Source organism: Diabrotica undecimpunctata, chromosome 5, assembly GCF_040954645.1.
Source record: "Diabrotica undecimpunctata isolate CICGRU chromosome 5, icDiaUnde3, whole genome shotgun sequence".
Lineage (NCBI taxonomy): Eukaryota > Metazoa > Arthropoda > Insecta > Coleoptera > Chrysomelidae > Diabrotica > Diabrotica undecimpunctata.
The window spans coordinates 157862358-157881924 of NC_092807.1; the positions used below are offsets into that span (position 1 = coordinate 157862358).

General features: G+C 33.3%; 1 protein-coding gene across 2 annotated transcripts in view; it reads left to right on the top strand.

The window, feature by feature from the left end:
- Positions 1 to 19567, top strand: part of LOC140442040 (uncharacterized) — a 115839-nt gene that overhangs the window by 81322 nt on the left and 14950 nt on the right. Inside the window, exon 1 of one of the 2 annotated variants that reach the window (XM_072533082.1) lies at positions 5977 to 6158. The exons of the other annotated variant lie outside the window; for it this stretch is intronic. Coding sequence (XP_072389183.1) covers positions 6156 to 6158 — 3 coding nt within the window. The 5' untranslated portion in view covers positions 5977 to 6155. Of the gene's footprint in view, positions 1 to 5976; positions 6159 to 19567 lie in introns of those variants that run through there. 2 annotated transcript variants of the gene reach the window in all.

Genomic DNA, 19567 nt, shown 5'->3' on the forward strand with positions numbered 1-19567 from the left:
TCCGAGATATTTAAAACTCTCCACTCTTTCAAAGTTATATGGGTCTATTGTAACATTTTGCCCTATTCTATCTCGTCCCTTTTGTCTGTTTATGCACATGTATTTGGTTTTCTCTTCGTTTACCCTTAGACCAGTTTTCTTTGCCTCTACCTCCAATTTATTAAAAGTCTCCTTCACATTGGTGACTGTGTTTCCCACAATATCAATGTCATCTGCGTATGCTAGTAGTAATTTTGGTCCATTTACTATCAGTAATTCTATTTTAAGTTGTGCTGCTCTTACTACTTTCTCCAGGATGATATTGAAGACGAGAGGTGACAGCGCATCTCCTTGTTTCAGGCCATTGCTTATTTCGAAAGATTCTGAGTTTATTACCTATCCGTATTCTGGATCTACAGCTATTCACACATAACTTAACAAGCTAGATAAGTTTTTTTGGAACTGAAAGTTCTGCCAAAATATATATTTTCTCCATGTTCTTCCTCTTGATATATGTTTAGTAAAGTTTTGAAATATTCTTGCCATGTTTGGAGCAGTTCTTTTTCATTTATTATTACTTCATCATTTTTTCTAAGTACAGACACGCACCTAGGTCTGAACCCTTTCTTTTCGTTTGACAGTGATTTGTAAAATGCTCGACTATTTGACTGTTGATTATTCCTTTACATTGCTTCATATTTCTATTGTTTGTAATTCCTTTTTTTCTCTCTAATTAATTTTCTTGTTTCTCGGCGTGAAGTTGCATAGTTTTCTTTAGTTTCTGCTGTTCCTTGTTGAAGCATAATGTTTCGCTTTATCTGTCTGTCGTGTAGTTTTTCTTGACATTCTCTACACTCGACACTAAGGAGGAAAAAAAAAATTTCCTTATACTGGGATTTAACTTCATTCGGTTTTACCAATGAACCTTAACGACATAAAGATTCAAAAGAACTACTTTAATTGGCAGCACATGCGTTCTGGTAAAACAAAACCTCACATTTAAACTTTCTAACAATCAAAAATTTAGTTATTGCCGACAATTGAAAGGATTACCTCCTTTTAAATGTAGTTACATTGGGTATGTTCGGATAAGTTTCCGCGGTCAGATAAATGAAAATTACTGAGTTCTCGGGAAGAACCGCGTTGAGAATTTAAAACTCGACGTTTCGGCACCCATTTTGAAGCCATTATCAAGAGTGATACGGTTCGGTTCGAGTTCGGGGTCTCAATCTGCCTACTCCTCGTGGCCTGAGCGGTGTGGGCGGGAGGTCGCTGAAGCAGGGGTCGCCATGTTGCCGGCAATCGTTTCGCGTCATCGCGCGTGTTCAAGCCGTTTTTCGATTTCGATAGCTTCACGAATGATTCTCGCTTTTAATGAGCGGATGGGAGCGATGGTTTTTGCTTTTTCGAAATCTATTTTGTGGCCTGTCTGAATATGATGTTGGGCTAGGACTGAAGTGGTATCGGAATGTTTGACTGATAGAGAATGTTCGTAAATACGGTTATGGATTCGTCGGTTTGTCTGTCCTACGTATGTACGTGGGCAACTGGAACAAGGTATCTCGTAGACACCATGGTCTTTATTGGGGATTTGGTCTTTTACGGATCTGACGAGATTGGACAATTTGGAGTGAGTGGTGAAGATGGTTTTGATATTAAGAGGGATAAGAGTTCGTCTTCTGTCTCGGCAATTAATGCGGCGTCGTCTGCATAACATAATATTTGGATTTCTTTGTTCCCCATTCTGTAACCATGACCTTTACGCACTGCTTGTATTATTTCGTCCATTATTATATTAAAGAGAAGTGGGCTTAACGAGAACTTATTGGTAATAATTGATCATTAATTAAAAAATATAGTTACAAAAAAAGTTAAAAGTCATTTAGAAAAAGCACATTTTAAAGTACTTCCCATAATATTTTCATTGCTTTTTATTTATTTTCAACAAAGATATCGGTAATTGAATTTCGAAAAGTGCACTTAAAAATAAATCTTATTAAATAAATCTTATAAGTAAATAAATAATCTTAACACAACACAAATTTTAACCTTACAAGTAATATTATAATATTTTAAATATAAATATGATATAAACATTTAAAATGTAAATTCAAAAGGAATTTTAATTTAAATGATTATATATTTTTTAATAAGGAAAAATATTTGTTAATCTAAAAAACTATATTATGTGTTTATCTTTAAAGATATTTTTCTAAATTAAATAATTTCCAATTTACTGTGCAAATTCATTCATATTAAAATTGAGGATTTGTATACAGTATATGTATTTGTTTTTTCGTAAAATTGTCCCAAATTATTGATTAAAAAATTAGTTAATTCAAAAATGGTAACCCAAATAAGCAGTTACAAATAATGGCTATATCTCAGAAACGTTTATAACGTTTTGTAAATGGCTTTTTTGAAAATACTCAAGTTTCTCTTGTAGGACTAAAAAAGTTTTTACTTCATTGCAAAGTATGTTAAGTACTTTTACGTTGGTGTATATGATGTTTGATAGCTAATTTAATTATGTGATACATATAATTTTGTAAAAACATAAAATAATTATTAGAAAAAATGTAATTAACGCAAATTTTGGCTATAAGATTAACAATACCACACCAGTCCCAAGTTTATTGTAGAATAGTTCTATATATCTGTCAGTCAAAAAAAAATGATTTTCCACGCCACTGTTTTGCAGTGGATCTTCGGAAAAGTAGGTAGGTCACGACTGGAGGCTCTTTGTGGTTCGACTCTTGTGTCACACTTAAAAGAAAAGGAAACGTGATATTCTTCCTTAACATTATTTTTTGTGGCGACTACTTATGAATCAACTTACGAATCTTGTGGTCTTGTAGGAAAAAGTAGAGTAACAGATCGATCAAGTTTTTAATAACAAACAAGATTTCGATTTCGATTTTTATAGTCATCAAATCTTTAGATTGCATTATAACATAGATCTTGTATTTAGTACAAAGGGGATATTCTACTAATCGTCACCATCTTTTTTAATTCTAATGCCAAATATATCTTCCTTTCTAGATTGTGGGTTGCTGATATACGCATGTCAATAACTTAAATCAAGGGATGGGAATATCCAACCATCTTCCTACAACCAAACTGCGTCTATTGCATCCGATGGATCAAAATAACATCCAGAAAGTAAAGTCATTATGTAAAAAAAAACTGAATAACTGATTTTGCTATCAGTAGCCTACAATATTCTTAAATTTTATGAGTAAAATGCTACCCAGATTTATAAGCAAATGAAATACCCATTTCGGCTAACTAAAACATGTTTATTAAAAGAAATATGGAGGCTAATAAATTCAATGTACATACAATGTGTACATAATAGCTTATAAATATTATACGGACTAAGAACTAAATGCCACAATACATAATGTGCTCAAACTTAGCGTGGTAATTGGCGCGGAGTTCGGGCTAACCTTTGTGACAGTAGGATTTTGATTGTCGGGTGAGGTGGACGATGTTTTCTTTATGGGAGGTCCCCATGTCGAAGGTAACCGTATAAGGTCATCTCCTTTATTGGAGCAATTTGACCTTTTTTCAATTTCTATGTTTCACATCATATCGTTTCATCTAAGTAAAAACTTTTGATCAACTGGCTTTTAGTACTCAAAATACGAGTAAATAAAGATATAAAAAAGACCTTTATGATTTGATTTCACTATAGTGCTTCTACAATTTGCTTATGCGTATTTTGTCCTTTCAGGACTCAGAGCGTCTCAGTAGGAAGCCCTAAACGTGGAATCAAATCTTTTTCGTCAACGGAAGTGATAATAAAATAACTTGATTTGAATATCTTAGAATGCACAGATTTGAGTGAGAATCTGAATTTTAGTTTCGAACATCTAGTAGAAAAAAAACTTACCTTTATCTTGTACAACCAAAAAAGTGAAATTAAATTAGCTTGGCATCTTCTTCTTCTTTTTTCTTGTATCTAGGCTTTAAAGCCTGTTTCTTCTTCAATATTAGCCTCCTATCCTCCTAGCCTCCATCTTTTTCTTGGTCTGCCAATACTTCTTCATTCATTTGGTGACTTATCTCATGCTATTCGTATGCTTATTCGTTTATTAGATAAAAACGAATGCTTACGAAGCAGATTCCCACAACACGAAATAGAAATAACAGATAGGGAAATGAGAACGGCCATAAAAGCAATCAAAAATAAGAAAGCACCGGTACCTGGAGGCATCTCACCTGAGCTTATAAAATACGGATCAAAAAAATTACACCGGATGATACAATGGATATTTCAGAAAGCCATACATGGAGAACAGCTCCCAAAGGAATGGACGGAGGCATATATGACATCTATATTTAAGAAAGGAGATAGAAAACGATGCGAAAACTACAGAGGAATAAGCGTAATATCATCAATAGGAAGATTATATGGGAAGATACTGCGAGAAAAGATAGAGCAAGCGATAAAAGGCAAAATCGGGGAGGATCAGGCAGGCTTCACGGCAGGAAGATCATGCATAGACCACATATACACACTGGAAAAACTGTTGGAAAAGAAAAAGCAAAAAATAGAGATATACACTTGGCATTTGTGGACCTGAGAAAGGCGTATGACTCTGTACCAAGGTCAGAACTATGGGAGGCAATGTACAAATTAGAAATACAGACGGAGCTCATAGAAGCTACAAAAGCTCTATATAAAGAAAATAAAGTGTCCATTAAAATGGGAACAAGAATCATAGGAGACTTCACCAGAACAAAAGGGCTCCTGCAGGGTTGTTCCACATCTCCAACCCTATTCAAAATATACTTAGAAAAAGTCTTGACTACATGGAAAAGAAAATGCGAAGGCATGGGAGTACCGGTACGGAACGAATACCTATATACGTTAAGCTTTGCAGACGATCAGGTAGTGATTGCACAAGACCAAGACGACCTCAGCTACATGATGAAGAAACTACAAGAAGAATATACCAAGGCTGGCCTAGATATTAACCTCGCGAAAACAGAGTACCTATCTACAAGTGAAGAAGACATAGAAGATCTACAGATTGATGACAACGTAACAATCAAAGGAAAGGATAAATTCAAATACCTGGGGTTTATAATCACGAAAAAGGCAACAACAGAGGAAGAAATTACACAAAGATTAGGACAAACAAGAACAGCAATCCGACAACTTAACTCATTATGGTGGGATAGACACCTAAATATGAAGACAAAAACGCAGATTTATAAAACATTAGTGCGAAGTATTATGACATATGGGGCTGAAAATTGGATCATAAACAAGAAAAACAGCAGTAAGATAGTAGCAACAGAGATGGAATGCCTGCGAAGATGCTGCAGAGTAACAAGAATGGATAGGAGAAGTAATGACGAAATAAAGCAAAGAACATCAATAGAAACAGAAATACTAACATATATAGAACAAAAAAGATTAAAGTGGTATGGACATGTAAGAAGAACTAGCGACAGCAGATGGATAAACAGAATAACCGAATGGAGTCCCATAGGAAGGAGGAAAAGAGGACGACCCCGAAAATCCTGGAGGAACTAAGTAGACGACGCCATGAGTAAGAGAGGCCTAAACGATGGAGAATGGAACAACAGAGAGAGATGGAAACGGTTGAGCGAGGGAAGGTAGTGAATACTGTAGAATCCCTAAATATATATACGAATGCTTACCAACCTTTAACAGAAAAAAGGATTCAAAATTCCTAAATGTGTCCTTAAATAATATTTAAATTAGACGGAAAAATGATTTTTCTGAAACTTCAAGATTTTTCGAAGAAATATGCTCATGTGGAAGAGGTATATATAGATATTTTATTGGTATATATAGATTTTTAATCGCTTCTACAGATTCGCCTTTCATTTTGAACATCCAAACCAGTATATTTTGTTCCGCTCGCCCCTATAATCTTAACACTTTCAGGAAAGTTAAATAAAGAAATTAATTATTAACAACATTCATTTATGGTGTTGTTTATTATTATTCATCGTGTTTTTATCAGTGTGTGAGATTCGCCTATAGCGTGTGGTATTATTTGTTTATGTGAGGTTGAAATTATTAAGTGCAATAATTTGTATGCTTTGGAACATAATCCTTTATAAATATACCTATTATTAGCACCTGGGAGTATGCTTTGACGAGAAATGTTTACAACGAGTTTTATTAAGCCAGTATGGTAAGTTTTATGATCGATTTATTTAGTGAATATTTCCGCTACAGCGTATATTTCCTCTACAGGAAACCTGAGGTGTTTTAATTATTAGAAAATAGTTGACTAAATGTGTATGGTATTTAATAGTATATAGTGTACGAGCCCTAACAACTAGTTAGTGTTATTTCAATAAAATGGTGCCTTGTATCCCTACAAATTCAAAAGTTCGTGAGTTAATGATTAAAAATTATTGCCGCAATAAAACAATCCTTGAAGTGGCATATGAAATTCCTAAAACTACAGTGTGGAAGACAATTAGGCATTATGAGGAAACATAAAGTACCTTAGATAAAAAGGTAAAAGCTCGGTCGCCCTTGCTGAGGCAAGTTGCAGCTGAATTGGGATAATAAAACTGGATTAAATCTGTCAAGGGAATGCTATCGCAAATGGAGGTTGAATTACAGATAAAATTGGTGATTACCGTAAACGAGTTATTCGCACTAAGCACGAGGCTTTTCACAAAGACTGTTTGAAACGGGCCGTAAAATTTCCTAAATATTGATATTTTGTTGCAATCTTGATATGGCCGGCATATATTTAGTTTTCTGGATATTCATCATATGACATATGACATAGATCATTTCTCCATTGTCAGTTTTTTACTTATTGTGCTGATATGTGGTGCATTACTTCGTCTTCAGGTTCTTTTTCTCTTACTACGTTTAAGAGATCATGCAAATGTTTTTCCATCTTTTTATATTTCTAAACGGTCACTAGTCACTGACATCAATAAACCAACATTAAAAAAAAAATTTTCAAACACTGTAACTAACTGTACCTATCTCTAAAAATAAAACTTGGTTATCCAATCTCATTATAATGCCAACGTAATAAATGTTTTTCCAGAATTTGAACGTCATTTCCATTAAAATATAATAATCTAATTGAGGTTTTCTAATTAAAAAAGTATATAATAAAAATAAAATGGTTATTTACATACATCTTAAAATGATTATACGAATTACCGAAAATACGTTTAAAAACCAGTATTTCCATTATATTTCCCCATAATATAAAAAATAATTTTCATAGAATTGCAGCGACGTAACGTTGGTTTCTAATAAATACAACTTTCATGTTTAAAATATAAATTTTACATAAAGAACACAAATCTTTTGGCCGCAAAAGATAAGAAATTCGTACATTTGTTCTCTGATAATAGACGCTAATCTAAATGGTTAAGGTTTAAATAATGACGTGTATTTAGGTATTTTATATATATATATATATATATATATATATATATATATATATATACAATAAAATCTAGTTCCAATTTTAATATTAATTCGGGTAGTACTTAAGGTTAGCTCAAACGTTCAAGCTTCAACTTCAGAAATTTCAATAGTGTATTCATTTACATAAATTAGGTGGCGATCACCTAGTAAGACAAATGCATATGCTCATGAACAAGATTTGGAATGATGAAAAGATCCGTAATGATTGGAAAACCGGGATTATATGCCCAATCTATAAAAAAGGGGATAAACTGAAATGCGAAAATTATCGCGGCATAACCCTCTTGTGCACGGCGTACAAAATTTGTACTTACATACTAAACAAACGACTCCAACAACTAACTGAAAATATTGTCGGGGAATATCAAACTGGTTTCCGACAAGGAAGATCTACAACTGACCAACTATTCACAGTGAAACAAATTTTAAACAAATCGTGGGAATACGACATTGACGTCCACAATATATTCATAGATACCTATACGTCCTATTCAACCTGACCTTGGAATATGTGATAAGACAGCTGAATATAGGAAGAGGTAATCTCCTAACAAATAAATCAATACACATTGCCGCCTATGCCGATGATATCAGCATCATGTCTCGCAGAACAGAAGAGGCGGCAGAAAGATATTCACAATTAAAAACAAAGGCAAAAGAGACATTACTAGAAATAAATATTCAAAAGACAAAAAGTTAACACAGGCAAGAGCTAGGGGAAACAGACGCACAGTTGAATTAGAGGACGATATTGAAACGGTAGAAAGTTTCACATATTTAGGAGTTGCATTAAACACGGATGGAACAGAAGAACCAGAAATCCAAAGAAGGATAGTAAAGGGAAACAAAGCTTATTTTTCACTTGATCATGTGTTCCGTTCCAAAAACACACACTGGAGATCGAAAATCAGGGTCTACAAAACTATTATCAGACCAATAGTATGTTATGCATGCGAGACATTGGTGATGACAGAAGAGACAAAAAAAACTGGAAGTCTTCGAAAGAAAAATCCTAAGAAAGATATTTGGACCTATTAACGAAAACGGAATATGGAGATCCAGGTATAACCATGAACTCTACCAACTGTTCAAAGAGACATCGATCTCAGAATTCGTTAAACTTCAGATACTTCGCTGGGCTGGTCATATAGCAAGAATGGAGACCGAAATATTGCCGAAAAGAGCACTAGATAGTAAAATTCCAGGCTCAAGACCAAAAGGAAGGCCACGGAAAAGATGGGAGGATGAACAGCGGACGCGCAAAATTTGCTAGACGTGAGAACCTGGAGAAGATCGGCGCGGGACCGGCAAGGTTTGAGATATAGTTTGGAGGAGGCCAAGGCCCGATTTGGGCTGTAGCGCCATTGGAGAGAGAGAGTATTCATTTACCAATTCCTTTCCTTTTGATCTCTCGCTAGGTTATAGAATGTTGCTGCAGATTAGAACGGCTGAATCGTTTTAACTTTAACAGCCACTTCTATTGCTCAGAATAGTACCTAAACCTTCTCTTCCATACATAAAAAGTTCTGTTACATATCTGGTTTTAATATGGAATTCGTTATATAAATTTTCTTCATTTATATGGATTGATCTTTATAAAAAGAATTAATGAACGACCCCAAGAGGCTTTATAGGAGGCATTGAATGAAAAACAACTATAACTAACAACTTTAAAATATAACTATCAGTTCTTTGATGGTATACAGTATATTATATATGTGACGTATATTTGTTAAAACTAACATAAGCCTACAAATTTTATATCATTTTGAAACTTTTACTCTCTATTTTGAGTCATAACATTCGCATTTTTCTTCTAAATGGCAATAATTGAATAGTAAATAGCAGATTGGGCATCTTAATTAATTTAAATATTTAAATATCTGTATTAATTAATGTGCCACCAGATGTCGTTTATCAAATATTGCAAAGAAAGAGAAAGGACGTAGTTAATTTTACTTTTATCACATTTTGTCTAATTTATTCTTGCAGAATAAGGCAAAAACTAAAAAGAAAGCAGGCCTAAGACATATGAATACGAGCACATAAAGCTATCTAAAAAAAAAGCAGGGAAAGAAGCTTTAGGAAGTAAATAAGACAAATTGTTCTTCTAAAACTTATGTTAAGACGAGATTTAAAACATGGCTTAAAGGCTTGGACACTTACTCAAAAGGATAAATCTATGAAGAACTTATGAAAGAAAAATCCTAAGAACCTCCAATATATGGAGCCATATTTGACGATGGATTAAGGAAGGAAGGTTTAAATTTTAAGTTACACCACCAGTTTTCAGAAAATAAAGTCATGAAAAAGTCTGGACTTGAATAGAAAACGCCTGAATGATCTTTTAGGCGAAATCAAGGCTTGTCAGAAGCTGTAGTGCTATATAAAAAAAGACAGTATTAGAAAGTGGCAATGCAGACAAAAATATTTAAAGAATACATAACCACAGTATAAAACAAGTGAAAAAGTAAAAGAAGTAAAAATTACATGCGAGATACATCTGTCTTTTTAGTGCAAACTGAAAGCTTTCGCTCTCACGAAGAGTGGTATTAAAGACGATTCCTTAAGCATATGTTATAACATTAAATAAAACAAATTCACTGGAGCATTTCATATTATTTATTTTTTTACTTCTTTTGTCGTTCGCTTGGTTAACCAAAGAGAAAATGGGTAGGTAAAAATTCCCCTATATAGGAAATTATAATGCAACTAACCGATGTAACGACTGTCTACAGTTATATCTTAAAAACGCGAAAAAGCAAGTCATTATCTGCGACCAAAGGGCAACGATTATAGGGACCGATTATCGACGGAAAGGTAACAGAAAAGGTAGCCTGAAAAGATAATTTATTACGAAAATCAATGCGATTTTTAAATTATAAAATTATATAAATACGCTTTGTTTATCAGTATACACAGTATACGATATTGCGATGCGATAAAATATTATGTTTACCTTAATGAATCTATAATTATAATTCTTCTCTTCTTTTAATGACGTTACAACTCTTTGTGAGTCTTAGCCTGCTTAACAATATTCTTCCATTCTGCTCTGTCGGATACATTTCTTCGCCGCTGCCTGATGTTCATGGTTTTAAGATCCTACGTCTCTACGTCGTCTATCCATCTTTTACGGGGCCTTCTTCGTGTTCTGTTTTCTTGGGGCTTCCATGTCTGAACTACTTTTACATCTCGATTATCTGGCATTCTTTCTAGGTGACCAAGCCAGTTTAGTCTTTGTGACTTTACAAATCTAACAATATCTGCGCTTTGCCTTAGTTCATCCAGCTCGTGGTTCATTTTAATTCTCCACGAACCATCGCTGCATTGGGTTGGTCCAAATATCTTCTTTAGTATTTTGCGCTCAAATGTTTGATTGTCAAATATGATTGGCAGATTTGACAGGAGGGACGGATGCTAGAGGACATTAGGTAGCCGTGTGTGAGTTTTGAATGTCCTATCCGAAGTCGGATAAAAATTTTAATTTTTTAGAAAAAAAATTATTAAAATCCTTTATAAAAGGTATATAATTAATAAAAGGTATCTAATTATATATATATATATATATATATATATATATATATATATATATATATATATATATATACCTTTTATAAAGGATTTTAACATTTTTTTTTGATATTTAAGTTATTTATAAATATTTAAAACACATATTTGTTAATCTCCTTTGTAAAATACATATTATTATTCCTGAAGACAAAAAGGTTTGTTATTGATTTGTTATGTAATGACACTTCCTGCTTTTTCATAATGGTGCTTACGTCGCGATGTTTTACGACTTTGGGAGACAGAATTTCAATTAAAATGCACTTAAGATCTAATCTAAACCATTTTACAACTCGTTAGTAAAAATATTTGTCGGTTGCAAAAACAGAAGTAGTCACATTTGTGTACCTCAAACTTTTATGCTCAAACGTATATAATCTGCGTTATAAATGTCAATGAGGCGAGCTAATTTGTTAACGAAAACTTTGTTTTACTTTTATTAAAAATAATTCAACATATTTATTATAATTATTATTATAAAATATGTATTTAAAATTTACGCAGTGCTTAGACCAGAGGTTGCCGCGGCACACTGGTATGCCTTGAAGTCCAGAATTCATAGTCTAGTATAATTAAAATGTACTTTTTAAAAGCTTCCTCTCTCTCTCTCTCTCTCTCTCTCTCTCTCTCTCCCTTTCCCTTTCCCTCTCCTTCTCGCTCTCTCTCTCTCTCTCTCTCTCTCTCTCTCTCTCTCTCTCCTCTCTCTCTCTCTCTCTCTCTCTCTCTATCTCTCTCTATCTCTATATCTCTCTATCTCTCTATATCTCTCTATCTCTCTCTCTCTCTCTCTCTCTCTCTCTCTCTCTCTCTCTCTCTCTCTCTCTAAACATCCCAACACTGTAAAACCGAAATATTTTATTTCATGGTTGACATTTGAGGCTATATTCAGCTTGTACTTTCGGTAAATTCAACCCAGATTATTTACCCAAGTGTACCGTGGCTGAACGAGTTTTTAAGTTAGTGTGCCCCAGACAAAAAAAGGTTGGTAACCGCTGGCTTAGACGGTGGCAAATTTCGCTATGCCGAGTTTTCGGTTCCCCCTCTGGAGTTTACGCCCGGACCTGTTTCGCTACTTCATCGTCCACATTATTCCAGTCATTCAAAAGCTGTAATATCGGTAACACTATAGTGGCAATGATTTCATGACCGGTACCAGCAGTAGTCAAGCACTGGATTAGCCGTCCATACTATTCCAGTTGCGCTGGAATGAAAAATAGACCGCCATTGCAGTCAACTGGACTGGATTGATCACTGGAATGGTACATTCCAGTGCCCGTTCACATTATTCCAGTGGTATATGTTAGTAATACAGTTAGTGAAAACAGATTAACACTTTAGTGTTAATAATTTCGGGAAAACTTTAAACAAGACTGAGAATCACAGATAAAATAACAGTGTCAAAATTAAATTAATGAAAAGAGGGAAAAAATGAAAATTGAATATAAAAAAGCCGATGGAGTAATAGATTTAATAACAGAAACTGCAAAGAAATAATTAGTTTTACGCGTGCTGTAAGGAAATTACTAAAGCCTAAAATAAGGTATTCATTAAACTGCAGATCAGAAGAACGGCAACATTCACAGAAGAGTACCGAGTGAAATGACGGCAAAAAAGATAATAGACCGCTGGCGGCTGGCGCTGTCTATTCGACGGAAGACATCATTCCTTAATATCTCTCGCAGGATCCGCTTCGACTGGTGTTCAAGCATTTCAGACGAATTTTATTCTAGTTATTTCTTCTTTCAGCTCTAGTGCTTTAGACCCCCAAACAGGAATCCTTCAGCTACGTATCTGAGCAGAGATGCATATGTAATTATTGACAGTATGATGCTGTTTACCAGTCTTAATTTGGTTTTCATTGCCAATTTGCTAAATATAAAGGTCTCCAATGAGTCACAGAGAAGCTTTAGGTAAGAAAAAGACTTTTTGATAAATTCTGGGAGGACAAAATCGGTTATTTGGACTTTAAACACATCGAACATTTTAACTGTATTTAGTAGGTATTTTAAATTATAACTGTTGATTTATTTTTATGCGTTGCTCACAACAGCTACCAACAAATATTCTCTACATAGAAATCCTACATATAAATACTTGTGAATTTATTAATAAATAATTTACCAACCAAGTATAATTTAAAAGGCAGATTGCGATCGCGGTAGGCAGAAGTTGCAAAATGTTTGATAAATTCCTCGTTAGTGAGATGTGTAATTGAGATGTTGTCTTATTTATTACCTGCACGCAGAAGCTTTCATTAAAATTCTTCCTAAGCTACTTTTAAATATAGATTAATTAGATACCTACTGAGACACGGGTGTACCATAAGTATCGTACTTGCCGAAGTAAACTAAATTCAACATAAGAATTGTTTATTTATTTTATCAACTAACGTTAAAATGTGCATTAGAGTGACGATTCAAAAATCCAGCAATTTATTTAATACTCGATCACTATGAAAAACTTTTCTGTGATGACAAAATCTGATTGATTTTGTTAAAAAAGTAGTTAGAGTTGAGTTGATAAGATATTTTCGTGTTGTAAACTTATAAATAAATATATTTATATAAATTCGAACCGCTCGTTTTATTTAAAAATGTTACAATACTAACGAAATTATTGAGAGTATTCAAGCAAATTTTGCAAGAGATAACGTATGGTAAAAGCATATAACTCTGACCACAATAATCTTATATTTTTATTAAATTATTCAACAATTTAACTTAACTATTCTTATTATAAATCAAAATTTAAATGACAGACAAGGGACCATTATTTTCGATGGACGTGTACGAACTCATCACTATATAGCCCCCCATAAAATTATTAGATCCTCGGAGATATAGTAAACTGATCACCGGCATCCTTTGGAGATTGGTAAACTCATCACCGCAGATAGGTAAACTCATCACCGAGATTTTTGCCTGGTTTCTAATGCGAAAGATTGCCTCTTACCTGTTATACTTCTCGTTTATGTGATAATTTAATAAATTCAGAAATTATTTTAAGCAAGTTGCTTTAAAATTTAACTAAGATATTAATACGTCTCACGGTGTGGCCTATTAGACGTATCTGCCAATCTAAATGGTTTTGAGAACTAAAAATTTAGTTACATAGGATTTCGATAGTGAACTTTAAAATGAAAATATTTGTCAACATGTGCTATTTTTGTTTATATCGGAAGTAGTCCCAACTTCGTTATTTGATTTTCATTGCATTTTTATATTTCTCATTGAATTCTCGAGATAATTTTTTAAGCATACATTCGGTCTAAGTCTTACTGTTTTGGTGTTATTTGACTATCTTGAAAATAATAGACGATTTTGGACAGGCAGTAAATATAAAATGTCTAAAAAATAGGAAAAGCTAAAAACGTGAATGTGCTATTAGTTCATTGAAGTCGAAGGACTTAATTTTTTACACGTGCAAAGCTTTACATTTTATGGCATCATTGGCGGAAATTTTTAAATTTGAAGTAATCAGCAATGCATTTTTTGTGACAGAATGCATCAAAATGCTTAAGTACAGTTTTCTGTACTTTATCTTTCAATGACTTGTACAAAGATCCCACAATTAGAGTGCTTTCAAAAGCAATTTTTTACATTTTTTGGTTAGTTTTCGCCATTATTTGTAGGAGTCAGATGACTTGTTCATTTCATTTTATAAACATCATGACAACTAACCTCAATTAGTGTAAGATACAAAATAATTTTTATTCTGTAATTTGTACTAATTTTGTTTATTGTAGCACCCTGATGATGCAAATAAAGGTTTGCGAAAGCTTGATAGACTAAAAAGAGTACTTCTTTGTCCTATCTTCAGCTGCACACTCAAAAAAGCGTTTATCGCTTTTTCAGTATATATATATATATATATATATATATATATATATATATATATATATATATATATATATATATATATATATATATAAGGAGTCCAATTAAGTCGGTACCATATGGAAAAATTTTTTATTTTTAGTTTTATGAAAACAAATTTATTCTCTAGTTCTGAATGATCTAGAACTTTAATCATCAGAATCACATATTAATATTCTTCAGTCATTTACGCGGTTCGTTAAACAACATGAATTTTATTAAGGCTTGAGAATATCCATAATTCATTTTTTTGACAAACCGCGTATACAACTAAAAAATTTAATATCTAATCATTGTATTCTAGGTTTTAGATCATTCAAAACTTTTTATGTAACATAATTATTTTATATAACAAAATTCATAAAACTAAAAATAAAAAGGTTTCACATATGGTGCCGACTTAATTGGATACCCTGTATATATATATATATATATATATATATATATATATATATATAAATATATATATAACAATGTGACTTTAACAATTTAATTAGAAATCTCAAAATTTAATATCAGGTAATCTACAGCAACAAGGTAATATTATGCCTTACCTACAAGAAACATCTTATACAGTTAAACTTAAAAAACTTAATTACGCTGATTTTTTTCTGTTTAATCAGGATAATTCACGAAAACTAGTGCGAAACAACTAAACAAAAACGGTATAAAATTTCTACTCACCAGTTGTATGACATTTAGCCTTACACTCTTTCGTCTCACAAGTCCACAAATGGCAATTCGATTTTTTTCGCAATTGAAATTTGAAATTATTGATAACCATTATTTTTTGTCCGCGTTGGCTCAGGACGTAATCAATTAGCAGTTCACTATCAATGTTGAAGAAACAAGGGCAAATGAAGAGAAATTTTTCTTTTCGCATGATTTTAGGTAGCTATCAATAGAATTTTGTGGAATTCTCAAATAAAAACCAATAAATTGCAGTTGCATTTAAGACATCCGGATTTGGATTATTCTGTGAAATTACCAAAAACTAGCCGTTTGTTGGGATTTTATGGTCTATACCTGATCCGGGGTGCAGGTAGGCCAGTGATCAGTTTACCAATCTCTTAGGGTCTATTTTGAAAACCCTACTTTTATGGCGGTGATGAGTTTGTACTATGTACGAGGGTATTTATGGTAATTGGTGATGAGTTTACGTGTACCCTTTTCGATTTGCCTAATAATTCCCCTGACACGTTGCATCATCCTTTGGACGACCTAGGCGTCAATTTCTTTAATTTTTGTATATATGCGGCGTCTTAACTGTTCCTGATTTTGTGCTTCCCATCCGTTATTATAGACTTTCCGACTTAATATTGCCCAGAACTCTTCAATTGGACGAGCCTGAGGTAGGTTGGGGGGATTGTCTGCTTTCGGTACAAAGGTAAAGTAAAGTTTCGACTTGTTGACGAAATGCACTCGCCTTAACGGGCGGCAACATCTCGGAATTCTCTCTAATTGATCCTCTGTGTATTTTGGAGCTTTCCTTCTTTTCCGGTAGATAATATTGTTACTCGATAGGGTCCTGTATACTGTAGTCTTTCCAACATGAAATCTTCTGGCCAGTTTTCGCTGTGAGACCCCAATTTTGTTCTTAGCTGCTTCAATCAGTCTTGCCTCTCTTTTATGGTTCAAAATCCGCGGTCGGCCACTTTTACGCAAGTTAACACATGGTATCCCTTCTTCACATTCTCTGATTGTGCGATAAATTGTCAATTTGCTTATGTTTTGATCTCGATAAATATTAGCAATATCTCGTTTCGACATTCGCCCAACCATATTATAAACATCTCGACGAATATCAATTTTATAAGACATTTTGCAGAGCACAAACCAAAATATTCTGCTTTGTTTATTAAATGTCAATAACTGATGACATTTCAATTCCATGGCCTTCTTTGTTAAATACATTTTGCTTCTCAATCAGACCAGGTGAAATTTTTCCCAAAACTTTAGGACCATACGTTAGGGATGTAAATTTTACAAATTCAGGTGAAATTTATGCACTTCTGGGTTTACTGTATTTAGCTGGAAAGTACAGGGCGAGTCATTTCAATTTAGACTATTTATGGAAAGCTGCCAGACCTGGAATAGAATTTTTTTGTTTAGTGATATCTCTTTTCGTTTAGTGAAGATTTAGGTTTTTAATACGAGTTTTATATTTTGATCATAAAGCTTCTCGTCAGGATCGATTAAAACAGGATAACCTTGCTACAATCACACGTATTTTTGATTTTTTTGTAGAACGATGTCGTAAAGGATATCATAATTCGACATTTGTCACAATTGATGAAATGCTTTTGGGATTTCATGGGAAATGTAATTTCCGTCATTATATCCTGTCGGGAGGATATAATCTCACTAGAAAACTAGAAGCATTCGAAATGTGGGTGTACCGACGCATTCTTCGTATATCCTGGACCCAACATGTCACCAACATAGAGGTAGTCCAAAGAATCGGAAAGGAGAAAGAAATCTTGAGCACAATCAAACAAAGAAAGCTTGAATATCTAGGCCACATATTCAGACACGATAAGTACCGTCTACTGCAATTGATTGTCCAGGGGAAAATAGACAGTAAGCGAGGGCCAGGCAGAAAAAGACACTCGTGGCTCCAAAATCTGCGGAAGTGGTTCGGGCTCACATCGGTCGAACTATTCAGAAGCGCCGCAAACAAGATCAGAATTGAGCCAACGTTCGCAACGGACAGGGCACTTGAAGAAGAAGAATATCCTGTCGAAACCAAGCAAATACGGTATAAAAGTGTTAGCAATGTGTAACGATAACATGTACTATTGTAACGTTATAAACGTCACATCTTTATTAACTTATATTTAAATAATTATTTTATTTTAATTTCTTTATTAATTTATTAATTCCTGCCTTTAGATTCGTTTTTACTATTTGTTCTTCAAAAAGTAGTTGGCGCCCTCTGTCTTTCTTTTCTTTCTCTTTCTGTCCCGTAGAAAAAATATTCGCCCTCTCTCTTTCTGTCCGGTAGACTAGATATTCTGTTCTATGTTGACAGAAAAGCTATTTCTATCATAGGCTTACGTCCTATGTCATCTGTGCTAACTTAATTTCAATCTCCCACTTAGTTTCTGCCAATCAGCTTTTCTGATATAGTGGGATATGTTTTTTGCCTGTTTCTAAAATTTATAAAAGAAGGCAATAATTATTATAAGCTTCATTTTATGGTCTACATTCTCTTGGGTTTATTGACCACATTCAAGTTTATTCGCTGAATATATACCATATTCTGAAAATCTATTGACCATTGGACGACCTAACCATTTAATTGGGAGTCACTCACATGGTTCTTATAACTGCAGCTCACAGGAGACACAAGCAGCTCATCGACGCCATAAGTATCATCCTCACTAATTAATTGTTAAGCACTGACAGGGTTGATTATTGTTTTTTGTTTTTACCAAGCATGATTGGTTAAATTTTGTTTTATTTGCTATCATCTAAGGGTTCAGGTTTAATTCCTAGTTTAAGACAAGACGAGATACTGAGATACTGAGCTAGTTGCCTAGCTCAGTATAGACGATAAGCTCCCATGGTTGATTGAGGTATTATTTTTATAATAGTATTTCAATTCTCTTTGGTAGTCTTATGGTTACACTATGTAATTAAATGTAAATGTACTAAAACCAGTCTCAGGGACTGACGCGACTAGAGTATTTTAAATTTATGACGCCACAAATGTAGAATTAATAATCAATCTTGGTCCGTATCTTTTTTACTGAAAAATCTTTCTGTTTCTGTCTTTTAGTGTATTTTTTATATCTCAAAATAATGTTTTTGTCTTATATCCGTTCTGAAAGGGAGCAATCAATTAATGAATTCCACTTTCTATTAGAAAAGCAGCTTCTGTCTTTTTTTGTATTAACTATTTAATACTCCTTTCATCTTTTGCAGTACTTTAACTTTTACTTATTTCTTAAATTTAAATAAACTTTAATTAAAAATAATTACATATAGTCAAGCCAACATTTAATAATATTAATACATACAGAGTAGGTCAAGACATCTAAGATTAAGTTCAAGAATGCGTTTAAGATATTTTGAATGATTACGATTTTCCTTTCAATTAGAATAACATAGGCGAAACTTTCATCTTGTCTTTCCACACAAAAAAACTAATACGTAACTTATTAAACCAAACAACATTCCTAAGATATCGGGCAGGTTACATGACTAAGACAAATATTCAGGACCGGATCTGGTTAAAAATACATAATTTATTTGTTCTGCACTCTTAATTGCTGATTATATCACATTTTTAAGTCTCTTATACAATTGAAATGTTTACTTATTACAAAACAGCCAGAATTATAGTAGAGATTCAAAGCCTGTTAGATTATTTAAAAGCGTAACTTTCGATTTTTAATCTTCATAATTCGTTGAAATAATTTGCTATCCGATCAATTTTCATTTCGAGACTTTTATTTAGAAATGTCAAATGTCCATCAAAATGAAGTTTCTCGAAAGATATTATGTCATTTATACACTCGCGATCATAAAATCCGGGTCACCTTGAAAATCACCGATATTTCATTTTTAACGAGCTTTATCGTAAATAATAATAACACAAATACAAACTAATGCATATTTCTGAGAATTGTTGCGGTTTCCTTTGTAACAAAGAATTCGAATAGTGCCAATTTCGGGGTAAAGTGTA